A 24666-nucleotide genomic window follows, 5' to 3' on the forward strand; every position below is an offset into this window, starting at 1 on the left:
ATACAAGTTTTGACATTAGAATGGAATTGGTACATTACACATATTCACAGAGTTTCACACACCTGCATGTAATCACACATTCACATATATGTTTGAGTGTGTGCACAGTTACCCTTGGCTATGGGTAACTGTGGATATTGAGAATTGAGCATGATCAAGTCCTTTATATCAATGGCATTGTATTTGCATGTTCCCTATGTGCATCCTCCTGTATAATTTAAATCATCTTGGATTACTTACAATGCTTAATGTCATGTAAATGCTGTGTAGATACTTACTATGCTATATTGTTGAGGGGATAATGACAAGAAAGAAATCTGTATATATTCATTACAGACAGACTTTTTCCCCAAATATTTTAAATCTGAGGTTAGCTGAATTCATGGATGTGGAACTGATGGAAAGCAGAGTTCACTGTGTGTATATCTTTCTCAACATTTTATTGATACACTATTATACATATCTTATGGGCAATGAAATACCCTGATATAAAGAGGGTTTACTTTTGTGTTTTTCTCTTTCCCTTCCTTTCTCTTTTCTTCTTTCTCCTTTTTCATCTACTAATATCTTTGATAGAAGGCCTTGAGGTACAAAATAATTGGGTCAGTTCTCCTTTAGGCTTTAAGGATCTCAGGGCTCTGAATCCAGTTTGGGTTTCAGTTGTGATGTGTGGAGGACAAAGCAATTTGTGCAAGTTTCTCTTAGTGGGGGCGCTGGATGAAAGAAGGAGGTCAGAGCAGGGGATAACCAAGGAAGTCTAGTCCCAGTCAAATGGATCTGGTATTAAATCTTAACTCTAAAGTTCTCTGCAGGGCTAGGGTCGTAGCTCAGTGGTAGAGTGCTTGCCTCACATATGCGAGGCACTGTGTTCGATTCTCAGCACCACATATAAGTAAGAGAATAAAATAAAGGTCCATCAACAACTAAAAAACATATTTTAAAAAAGTATCCCTTGTTTTTTTTTTTTTTTTTTTTTAAAGCTCTCTGCACATTAAAAAAAAATTCCTCTGCTTTTTTGGTTTTATCCTCTGTATAAGGGGAATGGGCAATCATGAAAATAAAATGGTTTAACACATAGGAAGTACCCAGCAACAGATAACATAGTTTAGAGTTGCTGTCATCTCAGAAAAGTTCCAGGCTGATTGGGGACAGAAGGTCTGGGAGCCTTTGCCAGGATGGTAGAGGGTGGAGTCCTGAACTGGTTCAGGGAGTGACTCCCTCCCGATGACCCAACCAGATCCCTGACTGTGATGGGACCAGGCATGCTACCAATGGCTTCATCTGGGTCACCCAGGGTGAAGCAAGCATTCATGTCTAGCCTGAAGAGCAGCCACCGGTGATAACCCAGAAGGCATCCAGGACATGCTTATGAGTTCAGCTTCCTCCCACAGTAGTGGCCAAGGTTTAAAGAAGGAGTTTTACGCTTTGGCACAGTTCACCTTGACACAGTGAACAAGTGTGTTCCATGGCTAAACCCTTTGCGGACGGGCCAGGCTTATTGCACGGTGCTCATTTCCTCAGTGCCCCTGGGTGAGTCATTGTACCTCAACTTTCTGATCTATACAGGAAGGGGGATTGACAGGGTGTTTGTACAGATACCCTACCACTAACCCATCTTTGTGGCTGTCCCAGTGGCCTTGGTCTCTGGGACTGAGACTTAGGATTAGTTGAAATGGATTGAATCTACCTGGAAAAGACAAGAGACAGTCAAATGTGCACTGTGAGAGGGCAGTGTAGGAGCCCACAGTGAACTGCTAGGTTGATGGTCCAGTGGGCAGGGATTATAGGCCTCCAAGAAGAGGTTGTGGGACCAGGGGTAAGTCAAGGGGAGCACATTGGGGGTATAAGCTCATAGTCCTTATTAGCTCCCTTCTGCATTTCTCACCTGTACAAAATGGCATGAAATTATGCACACATGGTTCAGTCTCTCCTAGATGGACACCAGAAGTCCCTTCTTATCCAGAGCCTTACCTAAGTTATTCCATAATTTTTTCCTCCCCTCCCCTCCCCTCCCCTCCCTCCTCCTCCTCCTCCTCCTCCTCCTCCTCCTCCTCCTCCTCCTCCTCCTCCTCCTTCTTCTTCTTCTTCTTCTTCTTCTTCTTCTTCTTCTTCTTCTCTTCTTCTTCTTCTGTTTGTTTTGTGTTGTGGGGCGGTACTAGGGATTGAACCCAGATTTACTTGCATGCTGGGCAAATATTCTACCACTGCACTATATTCACAGCCCTTCTGTTATTTTATTTTGGGACAGGGTTTTTTCTAAATTTCCCAGTCTGGCCTGGAACTTGCAATCCCTCCTGCTTCACTCCCGAGTAGCTGGTAGCTGCACTATCACACCTGACTTCAGTTAGATATTTAACATAAAATACTATCATACTTTGTGTCTGGAATTTTGAACTCTCAGAGTGACTTTACAGACTGGAAGTAGTTAATTACCACTGTTTCTCCTTTCCAAATATGTTAATGTTCAGGTATAGGATAATGTTAGTCGAGAATACAGATGGCATTCAGTTTGGGTGGGAAAAAGTGAAGGAGCCAATCAAGTAGGAGTGTCACATACCTTCTTAAACATATTGATTAGTATCAAGTGCAGGTTTTCTGGAATGAAAACATTTGGGATCCACAAGCAGTCAGACAAGTTCAACAGCATATTTTTCTTCTTTGCTGGATTCTCTGAGCTGGATTTCTTAGCAGACGTTTGCACAACAGCGTTTAGGAGTTCACCTCTTGATACTGTGTTCCCTTTTCATTCCTGTGCTTAAATAGGGATTTTGATCCTGGAACTGAATTTCTATGGAGAGTAAGTGGTTTCCCCAGTCCAAATCATTCACACTGGCACATGAGTTCCAAAACCTCCTAAAATTCCTGAGGAAATGATTAGGTAATTAGAAATGTCCTAACATGCTGACATACTTCCTTACCCCATAAGAAGAAAAATCAGCAGTGTAACCACCACAAAAATAGTGAGGTCTAAATGTCGTTCATGTCATGTTCCTGGGTTATGTTTCTATTGTAGGCATTGTATGTGTTTATTGTATGCATCATTGTCTCAAAGACTCAAGGAATAATTAAGGATATAGAAGAAAATGCAGTTCTTTAAAAAATAAACCTCTATACCTATTCTCCTCCTCTTTTCAGCAGGCACTTAATTTACACTTAAAATTTGGTGTTCATACTTTGGGATCTTTTTCAAAGCATTTCCACTCACACTTATGAATACATTTGCCTATGTTTTTGCAAGAACGCTAATGTTTTCTTGCCATAGTGCTTCATTCATTCATTCATTCAAAAATATGTGATGACCTTGAAGAAGATAAAAGGGCAAGAAAACCAGACACAGTCCTGGAGCCATCCTATGGGGAAGACAGACCTGATTCATGAACACACAGTTGCATGTGAGACCTTCACTCTGGCAGGTGCTATTCAGGAACAGAAGAAAGAGTACTCCAGACAGGAAATAGCACGCACACAGGCCAGAAAAGACACCAAGTCAGCATCACCTGATTCTCAAGTCCCATTTCACACTGACCAGAAACTGTGGGGCCGGAGGCGGGCAGCAATCTAGGCTGTAATACACCCGTGATAGTGGTGGTGACGGTGTGGGGACCTAATGCCACTCCGAAGGTCCTGCAACCCTGAGGACATTGAGGTCCTGGTCTGTGGGGCAGAGAGAATTGTCTAGAAGACTAGAAGTAGGATTAGTGAAGGGATTTTGAGCTTAAACTCTTCAAACCTCTCAAGGAGAGATGTGAACCTAGATCAGACTTGCTGTGACTGGGTCTCTGTGGATGTGGCTTTGGTCTGTAACTCCAGAGTCATGTGCCCCTACCAAGACAGATGGATTTGCACTTCCACCTGCAGCAGCTCCAAGTGCCTGTGTCCCACACACTGATGAGTACTTTGTCCATCTGACGCTGGAGAAATGAAGCACTATGGTGGATTCACTAACTTTTCCCCAATTGCTCATGAAATAGGACATGTTACTTGTTATTGCCTTTCTGTAAAGCTTCTTTGGAATATTGTGAACGGCTTTTACCCCTTTCCCTAAAGAGTTATTCTTATCTTATTTAATTTTATATAACTTGTCTATTTATCTCTTTTTATATATGCCACACATATTTTCCTCCACTGCATCACTTTTTTAAAAAACTTTTTTGGTGTCTTTTCCTGTACGGAAATAAAAATTTTTAAGTAGTCAGATCTTCAAGTCTTCCCTGGTTTTGACCTTTATGATTTATGTCTTGCATAAAAAAATCTTTTTCAAAGTTACATTTTTAAAAAATCTGTTTTCTTAAAATGTTTTTATAATTTTTGTATTTTTGCTTTTTATGGTGTTTGTAATTTTTTTGTGAGTATAGTGTGAAGGCAGGATCTAACTTTTTTTTTCTCCTGTAAATACTTGAATAGTTAATAGATATATAATACCTTCCACCGATGATCTGGGTGAGAAATGGATGCTATCCAGCTCGGTGGTAATGGGGGTGAGACCATGCACTGCGGGGTGGGGGTGCTCGTAGGGTTGCTCTGCAGGAGAGCAGTCTTCCTGCAACACACCTTCCCCTCAGATCCTGAAAGGCAGTTCTGCTCCTGGGCATATTCTTGGAAAACCTCTCACTTGGAGTCCCAAGGGGACACACATGAGGATCCTTAGCCGTGGTAGATGCTATAGCAGAAGCAGTTAGTGCCCCCTCATTTCTCGAGTACTCAATAGGTACCATTTTTGTGCCATTGCCTGCAGTTCTTTACCAGAGCTTTAGCTGGTGCTGAAGGCACCAGAAGAGACACTGGGGAAACTGACTGATCACGCACCCTTTTCTGGCTCCCTTTCCTCCCTGCCCCATTCCTCCATGCACTGATAGGCTTTCTAGGGGTCATCTCTCAAATGAGCTACTTGCACCCACTTCCTCATATGCCCTTGCATCCCAGGGCTCCCTCTTAGGAATCCCAGATTAAACAGATGCATACCACAGAACACAGTATATCTGCTAAAAGCAATATACACTCATGTGTGCACACATGCACATGAATGCACAGCATGTGACTTGTCAACATGGATATAACTTTACAGCAAAGAACTAGATGACAAAGGTAGAAAACAATAAGGTTTTAAAGCACATGCTACATATGTAAATAAAACATTCATATAGATGACAGTGTGCTTTTTGAGGATACATGCATAACCAAAGATATATATTAAACATAATAGGAAAAGAAATAGGAGGAAACTATTGGGGATGAAGTGTAAATAGCAAGCTGTGAACTGAGGTTTATTGTTTTATGGATACAGATATTTCTGTATATTGTGTGTTTGCATATAAACACGTTTTAAAATATTTAAAAAATTAATGAATTAAAAAACTATGTCCTTACTGTTATTCCACGGACAGCCATCCTAATGTGATCCTTAATGTATACTATGGATAGACCTCTGCAATTCATATGCTGAAACCTAATCTCCAGCATCATGGGATTTGAAGGTGGGGCTTTTGGAGGTGACTAGGTCATAAGGGTGGAGACTTATGGACTTACATCTTTATAAAAGATACTCTAGAGAGCTCAGTGGCCCCTCCTACCATGTAGGGATACAACAAAAAGACAGCAGTTTATGAATCAGGAAGAGAGTTTTCACTAGTCACTAAACTGCTGGCACCTTGATCTTGGACTTTCCGGTCTCCAAAACCATGAGAAATAAATTTCTGTTATTTATAAGTTTTCCAGTCTATGCTAGTTTGTTATAGCAGCCTGAACACACTAAGGCAATGTTCACCTCTGGAGAATCTTCTATTCTGGAGGCCCAACTTGACACAGGTACTAATCATTTTAGGTCTGATGGGGCAGCCTCTGGGCAACACACTTCTTCACCTTACTTCCTCTTGTCTACATGGCTGCTTACACAAGATTTTAGAGCTTTGGAGAGCTAGCCCTCTGTTTACCTTGCCATATTTCCTATGATGAAATTGTGGTCCTGCTGCTGAAGGATGGACCTACCCCTGTGTGCCAGCTCAGGGCCGTAGAGTATGGAGACTAAGTGCAGGTTCCTGAGTTTCCTGTGTGGGCTCAGATCCTGATTCTAACTGAGCAAATCTGTCTCTTAGAAGCAGTGAGGAGTTGAACTTCCTATTACACAGGACTGTTGTGGACATTGGCAAGAATGTCCTGGTAAAAGTGTCTGCGGAACATCATACTTGCTCATAAACAGGGCTTCCATGATGTTTTGTAGCTCCACCTCCATACTTGACCCTCTGTGCCTCTCCTCATCTGTCCTTGTCCTAATAAAGATTTGCCTCAGTTTCCGTTAATCCTTGCTCTAGGTAAAGGCTTGAAGATGCCACTCAAGGCATCATCAACCAATTGTGCTTATGGGCACTGCATATTTTTCAGCACATTTTGTCCTGTATAGCTCTTTGGTTTCCTAATCCTTGAAATGGGGGATGTAAGACTCTACCTTCTGTAAAGAGTAACTGTGGGATTCAAACAAAATAATTGACAGGAAAGCACGTTTAAGAATATTTCCAGAGATTAGAGAAGGCAGGTCTAGCTCTGGTGACCAAAATCAGAAGCTCCGTCATCTTCAGTCAGGACCTGAATTCAGACTCTAAAGCTGTGAAATGTCCACTCATCCGCATGCCACTCCTTTTCCCATTGTTCAAATTGAAATCACACATAATATTTGCTATCTTAATAATTTTGAAGTACAATTCAGCAGTATTAAGAACACTCACATTGCTGTGCAACCATCACCACTATCCATCTCCAAAACTCATCATCTTACATAATTGACTGTGTCCCCATTAAACATCAACATCCCATTCTCTCCTCCCCATGCCCTCTGGCAATCACTGTATTGCTTTCTGTCTCTGTGAATTTCAATACTGTAGAGATCCCTTATAAGTGGAATCATACGTACAGTGTTTGTCATTTAGTGACTGCCTTATTTCACTTAGCAAAATGTCTTCAAGGTACACTCATATTATAGCATGTGTCAGAATCACCTTTATTTTCCACATTTTACTTATCTATTTATATTTTGATGGAATCCTGAGATGCTTCCATTATTTTAACTTTTTTTCGATGTGTGTGGTTACCTTGAGGATGCCATTTAACATCCTAAAATTAAAAACCATTAGTTTGAATTTATACTAATTTAACTTTAATAACATATACTCTGCTCCTTTATAGTTCCATCCCTATCCTTTTCAGGACCAATATCGCCAAATCACATATTTATTCTGTGTGTTAAAAAACATAAACTAATAATTGTATTAAAAATTCATTCTTCTCTTAAATAATGTAGAAAACAAAATGTGGAGTTATACACGATGTTACACTAATACTATCTTTTAGGCAAATTATATTGTTAGTCTTTTAAGTCATGTAGAAAAAAATGGAGTTATAACTATTGCTAAAATAATACTAGTGTCTATAATTATGATGTATTTACCTTTACTGAGATTTTATTTTTTCATGTTTCTGAGTTACAGTCTAACATCCTTTCATTTCATACTATAGAACTTCCCTAAGCAATTTTTGCTGGGCAGATCAAATAGTAATGAATTCCCTCAGTTTTTGTTTATCTGTAAATGTGTTAATTTCTTCCATATTTTAAAGACAATTTCTCTGAATATATGATTCTTGATTGGCAGGTTTTTTTTTTTTAAATTAGTGTTTTGAGTATATCGGCATATTGCCCATTGACTTCCAAATTTTCTTATGAGAAATCTAATCTTACTGAGTATTCATTGTATGTGAGTTTATTTTTCTTTTACTGCTTTCAAGATTCTCTTTTTCTCTTTTACTTTCAATAATTTGATTATAATTTGTTTTGATGTAGATATCTCTGAATTTATCCTAGTTGAAGTTGCTGATCTTCTTGGACTTGTAGTCATGTCTTTCATCAAACTTGGGAAGCTCTTGGTTGTTATTTCCTCAAATACATTATCTCCATTTCTTTTTCTGCTCTTTCCTGGACTCACACACTGTGTATGATGATCTGCCTGATGCTGTGCCACAGACCCCTGGGCTCTGTTCACTTTTCATCTATACTTTTTCTTTATGTTCTTTTGATCTAATAATTTTAATTGTCCTGTCTTCAATTTCCCTGATTCTTCCTTCTACCTGCTCAAATCTATCTTGAATAACTCCAGTGAATTTTTGATCAGTTATTGTTCTTTGCACAGCTAGAATTTCTCTTGAGTTTTTTTTAATCTGCTTATTGATGTTTTTAGTTTGCTCATATATAATTTTCTTCATTTACTCCTTGCCTTCCCTTATTTCTTTGAACATCTTTATGACAGTCATTTTAAAGTCTTGTGTAGCAGATCTTCCATCTGGTCTTTCTTAAGGAAAGTTTTCCTTTGAATGAACCATACTTTTTGGTTTCCTTGTATGCTGTGTGATATTTTTTTGGATGTTATTGAAAACTGGACATTCATTTCTAATAATGTGGTATTTCTGGAATTCAGATTCTCCTCTGCCTTTAGTCTTTGCTTTTTCTGTTTTGTTTTCTTGTTTTTGTTATTTTGATTGTCATAGGCTTTCTCCAAGCTAAGGATCAATCTGAGATGTAAACCTGAGGTCTTTTTAGGTCTTTTCTGAGCCCATGCCTCCATCTAATCATGTATGACCACTTTCTACTTTGCCCCTTATATGAAGTTGTTCTGAATGTTCTACTTTTTTTAATGCCTGGCTCCTACAAGAGGAAAAAGGAAAAAATTCAGGGAGGGAAAAAGTGCTAGCCTATTAAATCCAAGGAAGTAACTCCAGTCACAGGTGAGGGGGATTTCAAGAATTGGGGTAGGTACAACAAAGGCCACCTACCTGTTTGCATCTTTGTGATCAGAAGCGGCCATCATTAATCAGAGCTGCTACTACATCCCTATTAGTTGTGGGTTAGAGTCTTTTTATCCCATGCTGACTCCCCCAAGCTGTGCTCAGGTTTCTAAGTTCACCATTGTGCACTTTCAGGTTTCACGCTGCCTTTGAATTTAGGCCAGGGGATATCAAAGGAAAAAAGAATCTGAGAATCTCACTGCCGGGTTGTTCTGAGCTGGGTTCTAGCTTCTTCCTTCCTTCCTTTCTTCTCCCCTGCTGCCATGGACTCTTCACACTGCTCAGGGAGGTGTTGCCCTCATTCCAAGGGTTTGAGCTGCATTCAGTGGGAAAGACAGCTAAGTGTGTTTACTTCCTCCTCACCAGAACTGGAAACACCCATTATTTATTTTTAAAAAATCAGTAGGCAGAATACATAATAAATTTTCATGGCACAAAAGAACAAATAATCTCCCTTATGCTATCGTCTCCCACCTCTTAATTCCCTTCCCTTGAGGTTAGCAATATTGTTCATTTCTAATATTATTTGTTCAAAGAAAATTTGTGCAAATGTAAACAAATACAAATATATACTTTATGTTCCCCATTGTTCATAAAAGGTAGCACATTATATACTTGTTATTTATTTTTGTTTCTTTCATCTAACAATGAATTGGAGATGAATTTATTAATATGGCAGACTTTTCTTAAGTCTTATATGGCTGTTTAGTGATCCCCTGAGTTGAAGAATCAAGATTTATTTAGTCATTGTTATGGTTTAGATATGAGGTGTCCACCAGAAGTTCATGTATGAGACAATGTAAGAAAGTTTAGAGGTGAAATGATTGGGTTATGAGAGCCTTAACCTAATTAGTACATTAATCTCCTGAAAGGAATTAACTGGCAATAACTATAGACAGGTAGGGTGTGACTGGAGTATATATTTTGTCTGTGGTGAGGGACGTGTCTCCCTGCTTGCTGCTGCCCTGTCTCTAGCTGCTTTCCTCTGCCACACACTTTGATCATGATCTTCTGCCTCACCTCAGGCCTTGAAGAATAAAGTCAGCAATCTGTGACCTGAGACCTCTTAAACCACGCGCTCCCAAATACATTTTTTCTCCTCTAAAACTGTTCTTGTCAAGTCTTTGGTCACAGTGGTGGAAAAGCTAACTAAAAAAAAAAAAAAAAAAAAAAAAAACTTCATTAAAAACAAAGCCACAAGGAATAATAATTGTATTCATACATTCTATTTCTAGCATAGAGTCTATTTATAGCATAGATTCTTACAAGTGGTATGGTTTAGTGAAAAAGTATGTGCATTTGTAATTGTTGCAGATAATTTCAAAATTTCCCAAGAGATCATATCAAGTTGTATCCCCTCTTCCTATCAGACTCCTGTTTCCCCTACCACTGTCAACACAGCATGCTATTACATTTTTAATCTAAAAATAGTGGAGTGTTATTGTATTTATAAAGTTATTTTTAATAGGCACAAAACACATTCAAATGCTGGGCACGGTGGCACATGCCTATATTCCCAGTGGTGTGGGAGGCTAAGACAGGAGGATTGCAAGTTCAAAGCCAGCCTCAGCATTGGCGAGGTACTAAGCAACTATATAAAATACAAAAAAATAGGGCTGGGGATGTGGCTCAGTGGTCATGTGCCCTTGAGTTCACTCCCTAGTACCAAAAAAAAAAAAAAAAAAAAAAAGAAAATATTACACTTACAACAACAATTACATTTTATAAAGTGAATATTCCTGTGGAAAAATCATCTGGATCAAATATGAAAAAACTTCCGACTCACCAAAAGGCTCTGTCTCTCCTGGGATCAATCCTCTCAAAGGTAGCTGCTCCTCTGGCCACCTGCTGCTGAGTATATGTAAGTAGAACCATAATGCCATACTGTTTGGCTGTGGGACATCTGTTTTTCCCCTATTGATTCTATGTCTCAGAGATTTATCCAAGTTGTCACATATAGCAATATCTTTTTACCATTGTTGTTCTTCTTCATGTGAATACATGAAATAATTATTCTACTTTTGGTGGGTGTCTGGAATATGTCTAGGTTCTGGCTACTATGAAAGAATTTGCTATGTACATTTGTGTCCACATCTTTTTAAATTTATTGGTTCTTTTTAGTTCTATATGACAACAGAATCCATTCTGATATAATTATACAAGCATGGAATATATCTTATTCTAGTTAGAGTCCCATTCTTATAAATGTACATGGTGGTGGTAGTCACTGTGTTGTTTTCATGTATGTACATGGGAAAACTATGTCAGATTCATTCCATTGTCTTTCTTTTGTTTATCCCCCTACCTTCCCTCCACTCCCCATTGTCTATTCAACTGCACTTCTATTCTTCCCCTAACCTGCCCCCTTATTGTGGGTTAGCTTCCACCTATCAGAGAAAACATTTGACCTTAGATTTTTTTGAGATTTATTTACTTCACATAGCATGATAGTCTCTAGATCCATTTATTTGCTGGCAAATGTTGTAATTTCATTCTCCATCATATATATATATATATATATATATATATATATACATTTTCTTTATCCATTCATCTGTTGAAGGGCATCTAGGTTGGTTCCATAGCTTAGCTATTGTGAATTGAACTCCTTTAAACACTGATGTAGCTGAGTCACTGTAGTATGCTGATTTTAACTCCTTTAGATATATACTGAGGAGTGGAATAACTGGGTCAAATGGTGGTTCCATTCCAAGTTTCCTGAAGAATCTCCATACTGCTTTCAGAGTGGTTGCACCAATTTGCAGTCCCACCAGCAATGTATGAGTGTGCTTTTTCTCCCACATCCTCACCAACATTCATTGCTATTTGTATTCTTGATAATTGCCATTCTGACTGGAGTGAGATGAAATCTCAGTGTAGTTTTAATTTGCATTTCTCTAATTGCTAGAGATCTTGAACATTCATTCATATGTTTGTTCACCAATCATATTTCTTCTTCTATGAGTTGTAAATAAGGAGAAAAAAGAAAATCTACAATATAACAGTCATATAGTAATGAAACCTCCCAGAGTTCAGTAGCCTGATGCATGAGAGGTACATGACAATGAGCTTCAAGTCTCCAGCAGGCGTCTCAGGATGGGTTTTGCCCCACCTAAAGATCGGAGCTATGGCTTCCAGGATTATCCAAGATGTTCGCTCTGGCTTCGAAATGTGTTGGCAAATGGGGAGCTGCACCTCAGGGTGTGGCCGTAATTAGCAGGAGGTCCTGGAGGCGGGATGCAGTTGGTCAGGCAGGGGTCCTGGGGGTCGGGTGTGTTTGGTGTGGTTGTGGGATCCTGGAGGCCAGTTGCTATCGGTTTGGGGGCCTGGTGATAGGGCGCAGTCAGTTGGTCTGGGGGTCCTGGCGGCAGGGAGTAGTCAGTCGATGTGAGGGCCCCAGAGGCAGGGAGTGATTGGTTGGGCTGAGGGATCCTGGAGACGGGGCTCAGTCAGTCCGGCCAGGGGTCCTACGGGGCCTGGCTATTGTCTCAAAATGGCGGCAGCCACATGTAATCAAACCTGCAGGTACTGTAACAGTGAACTTCCAGGCAACAGCAGGCAGCTGGTGCTCCACTGGCGGTCGGCGATCAGTTTGCTGACTGTTGTCCGACAATCGGGGAGATGAACCTCAAGCGTTGGGTGATGGAAAGGTGTAAGGCAGGCGATGGACAGGCGAGAGGCAGGCAAATGACGGACGATAGGCACCTGACAGTGAGCAATCTGCACTCAAAAAACGCGTCCATATGCTGGCAGACTGTAGGTGATCACAGCAGACAAATGGGGTAAACAGCAGGGGATGGATAAGCAGCAAAAACTGCCTCACCAAGAAACAGACATCCTCTGCTTGAAACCGGAGTTACGGAGCGACAAGGAACACAGCCTACCTCTAGTCTGCCATCTTGGATTACTCTTATTCCTTCTATGAGTTGTCTGTTCAGTTCCTTTGTCTATTTATCGATTGGGCTATTTGTTTTTGGCAGGGAAGGGTGGATAAATTTTTTGAATTCTTTATATATCCTGGAAATTAAGGCTCTATCTCAGGTGCAAGTGGCAAAGATTTCCTCCCATTCTGTAGGTTCTTTCTTCATGTTCTTAATTGTTTCCTTTGCTGTGAAGAAGCTTTTTAGTTTAATGTCATTCCATTTATTGATTTTACTTCTTGTGCTTTAGTGGTCTTATTCAACAAAATAGAAATCAATAAATGTAATTCACCACATCAATAGTTTCTGAGTCAATATTTTGTAGGGTTGGGTTTATTTTCTTCCTAGTATGTGCAGTGTTTCTTTTTTAACATCTAGGTCTTTGATCTACTTTGAGCTGAGTTTTGTGCAGGGTGAGAGAGAGGGGTTCAGTTTCATTCTGCTACATATGGATTTCCAGTTTTCCAAGCAACATTTGTTGAAGAGGCTATCTTTTCTCCTATGTATGTTTTGGTGGCTTTGTCTTGTATGAAGTGATTGTATTTTGGGGGTTTGTCTCTGTGTCTTCTATTCAGTTCCATTGGTCTTCTTGCCTGTTTTGGTGCCAATACCATGTTGTTTTTGTTACTATAGCTCTGTAGTAAAACTTAAGATTTGGTATTGCAATGCCCCCTGCTTTGCTTTTCTGGCTAAGGATTGCTTTGGTTATTCTGGGCCTCTTGTTTTCCAGATAAATTTCTTGAGTGTTTTTTCTGTTTTCATGAAAAATGTCATTGGAATTTTGATGAGAATTGCATTAAATCTGTAAAGTGCTTTTGGTAATATGACCATTTTGGCAATATTAAATCTGCCTCTCCAAGAAAATGAGCAGTCTTTCCATCTTCTAAGGTCTTCCTCGATTTCTTTATTTAGTGTTTGGTAATTTTCATTGTAGAGGTCTTTCACCCTTTTGTTAGATTGATTCCCAAGTATTTCATTTCTTTCGAGGCTATTGTTGAATGGGTTGGTTTTCCTAATTTCTCATTGATCTGATCGTCATTGGAGTATAGGAACCCAATTGATTTATGAGTTTTAATTTTGTTTCCAGCTACTTTGCTGAATTCATTTATGAGTTCTAGAAGTTTTCTAGTGGAGTTTTTTGGGTCTTCTAAATAGAAGAATATGTTGTTGGCAAATGGGGCAATTTGAGCTCTTCTTTTTCTAATCACATTCATTTTTTTTTTCATTCTTTAATTGCTCTGGCTAGAGATTCGAGGATGATGTTGAAAAGAAGTGGTAAAAGAGGGCATCCCTTTCTTGTTACAGTTTTTAGAGAGAATGCTTTCAGTTTTCTCCATTGAGAATAATGTTGTCATTGGGTTTGTCACTTATAGCTTTTACAGTGTTGAGGTATGATCCTTTTATTCCTATTTTTTCTAGGGTTTTAATCATGCATGGATGCTGTGTTTTCTCAAATCCCTTTTCTGCATCTATTAAGATAATCATGTGATTCTTGTCTTTAAGTCTATTTTTATGATGAATTACATTTATTGATTTCCATTGTGTTGAACCAAACTTGCATCCCTGGAAGGAACTCCACTTGATCATGATGCATTATCTTTTTAATGTGTCTTTTTATGCAATTTGCTGGCATTTTATTAAGAATTTTTGCATCTATGTTCATCAAGGACATTGGTCTGAAGTTTTCTTTTCCTTGATGCGTCTTTGTCTGGTTTGGTATCAGGGTAGTACTATCTTCATAGAATGAATTTAAAAGGGTTTCCTCCTTCTCTACTTCATGGAATAATTTGAGGAGGATTGGTATTATTTCTTCTTTAATGATTTGGTAGACTCAACTTAGAATCTATTTCTGGTCCTTGGCTTTTCTTTGTTGGTAGGCTTTTGATGACTTCTTCAATCTCATTACTTGAAATTGATTTGTTTAAATTTTCTTATCTTCCTGGTTCAATTTGGCTAGGTCATTTGTCTCTAGGAATTTGTTGATGTCTTCAAGATTTTCTAATTTATTGGAGTATAGATTTTCAAAGTAGTTTTTGATTGATTCTCTGCATTACAATAGTGTCTATAGTGATATTTCCATTTTCATCATGGATTTTAGTAATTGGCATTTTTCTCTCTTTCTCTTGTTTAGCTTGACTAAGGGTTTATCAATTTTATTTATTTTTTCAAAGTACCAACTTTCGGATTTGTTGGGTTTTTAAAATTATTTTTTTAAATCTCAATTTCATCTTGGATTTTAATTATTTCTTGTCTTTTGCTGATTGGGTATTGTTTTGTTCTTCTTTTTCTAGGATCTTAAGATGTAATGTTAGGTTATTTATTTGGCATCTTTATATTTTGTTAATGTATGAGCTCAATGCTATGAACTTTCCTCTTAGAACTGCCTTCACAGTGTCCAGAGATTTTGATATGTTGCATCATTATTCTCATTTACCTTTAAGTATTTTTTAATTCCATTTCTGACTTCCTCTGCTGTCTGTTCATCATTCAATAGTGAAATATTGAGTCTCCAGGTGTTAATTTCTATTTTCATCTTATTATTGATTTCTAATTTCATTTCATTATGGCCTGATATAATGCAGGTTATCATCTCTATTTTTTTTAATACTTGCTAAGAGTTGCTTTGTGTCCTAAAATATGGTCTGTTTTGGAAAATGTTCATGTGTGGTCAAGAAGAAAGTGTATTCAGTCACTGATGGGTGAAATAATCCATATATGTCTATATGAATCTAAATCGTTAATTATATTTTTTAGTTCTGCAGCTTCTTTATTTAGTTTCTGTTTGGATGATCTGTCTGGTGATGAGGGAGGTGTGTTAAAGTCAACCAGTTTTATTGTGTTGTGGTCTATTTGATTCTTGATATTGAGAAGGGTGTGTATGATGTATGCAGATGCTCCATTGTTTGGGGCATAAATATTTATCACAGTTATTGCTTGCTCTTGTATGACTCCCTTGACTTGACTTAAAGTCCACTTTATCTGATATGAGAATAGAAACCCCTGTTTGTTTATGAGATCCATGTGAATGATATGTTTTCCCATCTTCTCGCCTTCCATCTGTGAATATCTTTGCCTATGAGGTGAGTCTCTTGGAGACAGCATATTTTGGGGTCTTGTTTTTTAATCCAATCTGCCAGCCTGTGTCTTTTGATTGATTGATGAGTTGAGTACATTAACATTCAGTGTTATTATAGAGAGATGATTTTTATTTCCTGCAATTTTGAGTTATTTCTAGTTTTTAAGTTCGAGATACTATTCTTCTAGCATAGTTTCATCCTCTCTGGTTTACATTTGTAGTTTCCATTTTTTTCTTTTAAGTTTTTTAAAAAAAATATTTTTTAGTTGTCAATGGACTTTTATTTTATTTATTTATATGCAGTGCTGAGGATGGAACCCAGGGCCTCACACATGCCAGGCTGAGCCACAACCCCAGTCCTCCATTTTTTCTTGGTGAAATATTTTATTGAATGTTTTGTAGTGCTGGCTATCTAGCTGTGAATTCTTTACCATGGAAGGTTTTTAACTCATCTTCAAATCTGAAGTTTAATTTTGCTGGATATAGTATTCTTGGTTAGCATCCATTTTCCTTCAGAGCTTGGTAAATTTTATTTCAAGACCTCCTAGATTTTCGGGTCTGGGTTGAAAAATCAACTGAGATCCAGATTGGTTTACCTCAAAATGTGACCAGTTGCTTTTCTCTAGTCAATTAAAAAATTCTATCCTTATTCTGTATGTTAGGCATTTTCATAATAATGTGCCTAGGAGTGGGTCTGTTGTAATTTTGTATATTTGGAGTCCTGCATGCTTCCTGAATTAATTTTCCATTTCATTCTTAAGATTTGGGAAGTTTTGTTATTATTTCATTGAAAAGATTGTGCATTCCTTTGGTTTGTATCTCTAAGCCTTCTTCTATCCCTATGAATCTGAGATCTGGCCTTTTAATGATATCCCAAATTTCTTGAAAATCTATTCATGGTCTCTTAACATCTTTTCTTCATGATAAACTTTATATTCATTGTCTTTGTTGCCTGAAAATCTATCTTCAAAGTGGTCTAGTCTATTGGTGATACTTTCCACTGAATTTTTAATTTGGTCTATTGATTCCTTCATTTTGAGAATTTCCAATTGATTTTTCTTCAGAATTTCTATTTCTTATTAAAGTGATCTTTCACTTCTTGTATCTTGCCTCTGATTCTACTCCTTACATCATCTTTTATCTGTAGATCAGTTTAACTATAGACTTTCTAAATACCTTCTCTGACATTTCTTCCACTATGGTGTTGGTGAGGTCTGCTAGTGACTCATTCTTGTTTGTTTGGGATTTTTTCCTTTGTTTTTTCATGTTTGTGTGTCAATTCATCTATCTGAATTAATCTGAAGCAGCAGTTTTTATTCTATGTGATTTTGGTTTCCTGTGCCTTACAGATTAGGGGGAAGCCAAATAATTGCAACCAACTATGAATACAATATGTAGCACTAAATTCAGTACTTAATTCCTATTTTAACATTATAAAGTTAATTAACACAATAAACAGCAATGGTAGGCTGAGCAATTTCTGTCAGTAAAAATAGTAAGTACTCATGAATTATATATATCTGGCATTAAATCAAACATAGGTCTTTTCTATGGCTTCCTTCCATTGTATTACTTGTTGCTCTAGCATCAGTGGTGGGTTCTGGCATTTTATAAACCAGTTAGTGTCAGGAGAAGTAAAAATTAGAGTTCATTAAGGGGAAAGAAGAATAGATGGTAGAGAATGGTTTGTATTTTCAAGAGGTGAATAAGGCAAATGCAGAGGCTATGTAGGGTGTGTGGTTTATGCAGGGGGCAGGGATAGAAGCAAAAGAATTAAAGGAAGAGTGAAAAGAGAACAATAGAGTTTGGCTATTATCAAGAGAAAAGAGAGAAACAAGCAAAGGGAAACAGTTGTGAAACAGACAATAGAAAATCAATACGAAATATGCTTATCAAAAACCTCTGACCCTAAAAAACAGGGTAAGGAAAAATAACTACCTTCCAGAAATGCTAGAAACAAGAAAGCAAAAATAAGTATGTATGTGAACAAATGTATAAATGTCCATTATGTATCAATCAGTACACATTCAATTAAAAAACAAAACAAAACAAAACAGAATATATGAGAGTATATGCTCACTGTCGGTGTCACACTGTCTTTCCCTTCCTCAGCTTTGCTTCTCAGCAAGACGGTGTGCGGAGCAGTGGAGGTGCTGTCAGATTCTCAAGAGTTTCTGGAAGTGAAGCGCCCAGGGGCAGGGGTTAGGTCTAGCATTGCCCCAGGTGTTTTAGCGCATGGGGAGTTACCCAGGGATAGTGCGACACCCTCTGGGGCTGTACGCTGCGAGTCTCCCCCGGGATCCACTCCTGGGAAGGGGAGCCAGTCCCTCTCCGCTCACGGATATTGCCCTTTCTGGTCTCCTGAGGACTGCCCCCTAGCTCCTACCTCTGTCACTCCTCGCCTTCAGTTTCTTGAGCTACTGCTGTTGATCCTGCGCACTGACGGGTTCCAGGGAGGGGAGGAAGGCAGGCCTCTCCGGTTTCTCTGACCTATATTATCCCCAGGCAAAATGTTCTCCAGGCCAGAAGTTCTCCTGATTTGCTAACTCAGTTTAGATCTTGTAGCTGGTGTCTGCCGGATTCACGTACTGGACTCAGCCACGAACTCAGGGATCTAAGTTTCCAGTTTGAGTTGGTGCCATGGCCGCGCTGTTAGACTGAAATGTTTCCAGCGTGGTCTTCCGTGCACCGCAGGCCTCTGTGTCTGAGTACTTAGGTGCACACATCTAGGCATTTTTATTGAGTTTCCAGAGGTGGAATTGCTAGATGATAAGTTATGCATATGTTCAGTGTTAGAAGACATTACAAAACAATTTTCCAAAATATTTGTATCAGTTTGTACTCTCCCCAGCAATTTGTGTAAGTTCCAGTTCCTTCACAGTCTCTCAAACTCTTGGTATATTCTGTCTTTTAAATTGTAGGTACTTGGTGGTTTTGTTTTGGTATCATTATGGTTTTAATTTGATGAGTTTAAAGTTGATTTTTCTAATGCTTTGCCTGTTTTTTTCTTACTAATTATATATATATGCATATATGTAAAATTATATATACACATACACATATACGTACATGTGTGTATATATACACATGTACATATGTAAACATATTACACATAAAATATTCATATATGAATTGATAAGATCTTTTTCCCCTTTGAGGCTAGCCTTTTTGCTTTCTTTTTTTTTGAGGCAATTAGAGACTTAATTTAGATTTTTTTTATTATTATATTTTGATTCATTGTACACAAATGGGGTACAACTTTCATTTCTCTGGTTGTACATGAAATAGAATCACACTGTGTGTGTAATCATACATTTACATAGGGTAATGATGTTTGTACCATTCTATTATCTTTCCTTCCCCACATCCCCTCACCACCCCTCATTTTCCTCTGCACTATCCATCCTTCCTCCATTCTTGCCTTAACCCCGCCCCCACTCCCCATTATGTTTCATCATCCACTTACAGAGAAATCATTCGGCCTTTAGATTTTTGGAATTGGTTTATTTATTTTAGCATGATTTTCTCTAACTCTATCCATTTACCTGCAAATGCCATAATATCATTCTTTTTTTTCTGGCTGAGTAATATTCCATTATGTATATATACCACAGTTTCTTTATCCATTCATCTATTGAAGGGCATCTAAGTTGGTTCCACAATCTAGCTATTGTGAATTGAGCTGCTATAAACATTGATATGGCTGCATCACTGTAGTATGCTGATTTTAAGTCCTTTGGGTAAAGGCCAAGGAGTGGAATAGCTGGGTCAAATGGTGGTTCCATTCCAAGCTTTCTGAGGAATCTCCATACTGCTTTCCAGAGTGACTGCACCAATTTGCAACCTCACCAGCAATGTATGAGTGTACCTTTTTCCCCACATCCCCACCAACACCTATTATGTCTTGAATTCTTGCTAATAGCCATTCTAATTGGGGTGAGATGAAATCTTAGGGTAGTTTTGATTTGCATTTCTCTTATTACTAGAAATGGTGACCATTTTTTCATATATTTGTTGATCACCTGTATATGGAATCTCTTAAAGCAGTTCAATTTATTTCTTCTTCCTCTTACTATATGTAATATATCATTAATAAGAAATGTTGGCACTTTTCATGTTCTCTTTGAGAAAACTACCTACATCAAGTTAATCACAATAATTAAGTTTTCTTTTAAATGTTTTATACTTTACATTCAAGTTTATAATATATATGAATTTTAGAATTGATTGACAGGGCAAGGACCTTAAAACACTAACTCCATTCATCTGCTTTTTGCCTTTTGTGGTACTGTCATTTATTTTATTTACACATATATTTTAAAGCCCTCATTATTACTGCTGTTTAAATGGTCAGTGTTTTTAAATTTTTTATGATTTTTAGACATAGAGTGTATTTTGGCATATTATACACACATGGAGTACAACTTACTCTAATTAGGCTCCCTTTCTAGTGGTTGTACCTGATGTGGTGTTTCACTGGTCATGTATTCATACATGAACATCCTACAGTACCATATCCCCACCTATAATCACTTCCCTCTGACTCTAAAATTCCATGTGGTACTTCTTTTGGTGTGTGTCTGTGTGCCGTAGTTTGGCTCTTAAATATCCCCCAAAGGCCCCTGTGCTAAAGACTTGATCCCCAGCATGATACTCTTGGGAGATGGTGCGGCTTCTAAGAGGTGGGGTCTAATAGGAGATCTTCAGGTCACTGGGTACCCTTGAAGGGAATAGTGGGACCCAGCCCCCCCCCCCGCCCCTCTCTCTCTGGTACTGGGAATTGATCCCAGAGTCACTTTACCACTGAGCTACATGCCCATCCTTTTTATTTTGAAATAGGATCTAGCTAAGTTGCTGAGTGTCTTGCTAAGATGTAGAGGCTGGCTTTGAACCTGTGATCTTCCTGCCTCAGCCTCCCAAGTTGCTGGGGTGGCAGGTCTGTGCCCCTGCACCCAGCCTCTTTGCCTGCTCTCTTTCCTCTCAGTTATAGGAAGAATTTTTTTTTCAATGCTGGGGATTGAACCCAGGGCCTTGGGCTTGCAAAGCAAGCACTCTACCAGCTGAGCTATCTCCTCAGCCCTCTCTTTCCTCTCTTGGTTGCCACGAGGTGAGCAGTTTGGCTTCACTGCATGCGCCCTGCAGGACATCCATGCTGCCTCACCACAGGCCCCAAATGTCAACTGACTGAAACCTACAAAACTCTGAGCTGAGATTAATCTCTTCTCTTCATAACACTGATTATCTCAGCTGTTTGGAATTGTAATGGAAAGCTGACTAACACAATGTAGAAATTTATTTTTTCAAGGTTCATGTGAAAAAGTTTGTCCACCCTTATTTTCAGACTATGATCTTTACTGGGTTTAGAAGTTGGCAGTTGTTTTCATTAAGTATGTCAGGTGTCATTTGATTATTTTCTCACGGGTATAATTTGTGTTGTAAAGTGTTATTTTTTCCTTTGAAAGTAAAATCCATCCCTCACAGTCATTGTTGGCAGTTTTAGCAAGGTAAACTGAGGTTTGGATTCATGGAGCTGCTTGGATCTACAGAAGCGAAGTAGACTTTTGCATAATTTTTGGCTAATACATCTTCTGATACTGCCTTTGTCCAATCCTCTCTCTTCGCTCCTCTTGAACTCCAGTGCCTTTGTGCTATACATCTCACAGCATTCCTTTTTGTGGTTATTTTCACACTTTTCTATATTTTCTCTTCCTTCCCCACTAAACTTGTATGTTGAAATTTTGTTTTGACCCATTTTCCTGTTCACTAATCCTCTTTTTTTCTTCGTTTATTCTACAGGTTAACCCATTTATTGGTCCCCTATTCTGTGTGTTTTATGTTCCAGGTTCACTGTCTGTGGTGGTTGTGAGGATGCACCTCTCATCTCCAACCTCCAGTGAATTTGATTCTGACATTGATCACTGTGTCTATGCCAAGGCTATGGTTCCCACAGGCTGCTCCCAGCCCATGGCTGAGCTCAGCAGCAGAGATGCTAAGGCTGGTCTGTTCTTGAGACATGGGACTCGCTGACAAGACTCCCCAGCAGCCTCGGGAGTGGACTCTGCACTGCAGTGTGAGGTCCTTCCACATAGTCTCTCTTCCTTTCCTCTCTATCTCAGGGATAGAGTTTGAAAGGATTTCTAGGCAATTTATCCTGTCTAGATGTGTTAACACAGTATTCTGAGAAGAAGCATGATTTCAAAATTCATAGATGCTTGCGTGTTGTGTATGTGTGTGTGTGGTATGTATGTATTTGAATGTGGGGTGTGTGTGTACATGGAGATGTGTGTATATGCATGTGTATATTATGGTGTGTTTGTATATTTGGTATACATGTGCATGTATAAACATATCTATATACTGTATACAAATGTGTTGCCTGTATATGTATACCCTATATACGTGTGTGTGTGTGTGTGTGTGTATCTATTTTTCTCTGTTGAGAGGGCCTAGAATCCATGACATGCTGGAAGTACATAGGCCATGCATGTTTTCTAAATATCGCTCCCCATAAAGAAAACAGGGGTCCTTGCAACAGGCCTGATTCCAGGTCTGGGACAACAGACAAGAACTTCGTACATCTCATGCCAGAACAGACAAGATGAACTTGGTATATTTCATGCCATAAAGTAGTTAGTGCTCAAATAATACTGGAACTTTTGAAAAGGACAGAGGAAGAGTCAACCCAAAGTCCCAGTGTTATGGACTAAAAGCTTATGTTCACACTGAATTCATAGTTTGAAGCCCTGTCACCCAATGAAAGGGTTTTGGAAAGTGAGGTCTAGGGAGGTAATTAGGACTACATGAGGTCATCAAGGTGGGATCCTTGCGATGGGATTAATCTGTTTACAAGAAGAGACATCAGAGTGCTCGCTTGCTCTCATTCCCTCCCCCTCCCACACATGGAAGAAGTCATACGTTCACACAGCAATGTGAGCTGCCATCTCCAAGCCAAGAGAAGAGGCTTCAGAATGAGACCTCCTGGGCCAACACCTTGATTTTGGACTTGCAGATGCTAGAACTGTGGGAAATAAATTTCTATGGTTTAATCTGCCCAGTTTATGGTATTTTCATATAGCATCCTGAACAAACTAAGGAGACAATTAAACATCAAACAGTCACAGGAGTAAAATGAATAAGAGCCTATACATACATATTGATATAAATTAATCAATAAGTAATAACCGAAAGAAAAGAAAAAACCAGTCCTTCTAGAGCATGTGAATTAATAAATGTAGAAGAAATGATGGTGTAAAACCATCATTGTGTTAGTCAGCTTTGTGTTGCTGTAACTAAAATACCTGATGAGAACAAAATTTATCTTGCTCCTGATTTCAGAGTTTCAGTCTGTGATTGACGGACTTCATTGCTCTGGGCCTGAATGAAGTGGAACATCATGGCCGAAGGGCACAGCGGAGGCTGTTCAGCTCATGAGGTTGCTCACCTCATGGCAGCAGGAAGAGGCAGGAGAGAGAGAGGGAGATATTGAGGCACCAGGGACAAAACATCAACACCAAAGGCACACCCCTAGTGACGGTTGAATCCACTGATTAGGTTACAGCTCTCATAATCTAATCGTTTCACCTCTGAACATTCCTGCTTTTTCTCACACATGAACTTTTTGGGGTCGTCTCATATACAAACCATAACAATCATGGTAACACAATTCAAGTAAGTATGTGGATGAAAGAGAGGATGTCTAAGTAGTCTCAGACTCTCCCTAACCAAACAGCCCAAACCAATATCAACAGTGGGACAGATTGACACCTGGTGCACCAGGTGTCAGGCTGTGTGCCAGGGCATTGGGTTATGGCATTCTTCTCCAACTGATTCATGTGAACCTAACCATGGAAAAATCAAACAAACTCAGAAAATATTTTGCTTATATTCTTCAAATGTTCAAGGACATAAAAGACAAAGCAGACTGAAGAACATCTTCAAAGATGCATTACCTAAATACAACTAATACAACTAATTAGGTCCTGAATCAAAGGGGGGATCTTATGAAGGACATCACTGGGACAATTGGCAACATTTAAATATAAACCATGATTTAGCAAGCAGTGTTAGTTGAGTCAGCTGCTTTCCAGGTTTTTACTGTGGAGATGTCTTTGTTCTCAAATTTTTAAGGGTTGATAGGGCATAGTGTCTGCAACTTATTTTCAAATTATTCAGAAAAACGTACATATGACAAGTGCATGTTATATATGGACATTGTTCAGAAAAATGTACATATTACATATGTGGAGAGAGAAAGTAAATAGGTCAAAATATAAGAGCTCCTTGTACTATTTTTATATTTGTCTACAAGTTTAAAGTTACATAAAAAAAAAATCAAAGATTACCAAAAGGAAATATCTCAACAAAACAACACAAAAAAGTATAATAATTCCTGCTTAAGATACACACTAGTCTATGATGTCCAACACACCCTTACACATGCACTGAAAGTTCAGGATTCAAAAGCTCCATGATCAATGATTATCACAGTGCTGCCACCAGAATACCCTTCCATAATCCACCCCATCCTGTGGTCCAGGGAAGGACTCCCTCCCTTCCCACAGGGCAGGTCATCAGAAGCGGTACCCATCCAGGCTGCAATCTGACTCCTCATGTTTAACTGCCACTCAGGACAGATCTGTTCCTGGAATCTTGGGGCAGGAACCTTCCAGCCGGGAAGCAGCAGTTGGCCTGACACTCACAGCTTTTTTGGACTGTTGAGAACTAGGAGCTAGACTACCAGGCCTCCTTCCTCTGCCAAGATCCTTTAGTCTCCCTGGAAGGGCAAGGCCTTGGAGTGCTGTGCTGCCATGAGCAAGGAGAGATTGCCTTTATTCTGCAGGTCGA

At 38.8% G+C, this 24666-nt stretch overlaps 1 protein-coding gene across 2 annotated transcripts in view; it reads left to right on the forward strand.

Annotated features, from left to right (window-relative positions):
- Positions 1 to 1404: 1404 nt before the first annotated feature.
- LOC124965712 (serine/threonine-protein kinase MRCK alpha-like) overlaps positions 1405 to 24666 on the forward strand; it is a 78548-nt gene continuing 55286 nt past the window's right edge. For both annotated transcript variants that reach the window (XM_047526874.1, XM_047526875.1), the window contains exon 1: positions 1405 to 1530. In XM_047526874.1, coding sequence (XP_047382830.1) covers positions 1466 to 1530 — 65 coding nt within the window. In that variant the 5' untranslated portion in view covers positions 1405 to 1465. The remainder of the gene's footprint in view (positions 1531 to 24666) is intronic.

Source organism: Sciurus carolinensis, chromosome 15, assembly GCF_902686445.1.
Source record: "Sciurus carolinensis chromosome 15, mSciCar1.2, whole genome shotgun sequence".
Lineage (NCBI taxonomy): Eukaryota > Metazoa > Chordata > Mammalia > Rodentia > Sciuridae > Sciurus > Sciurus carolinensis.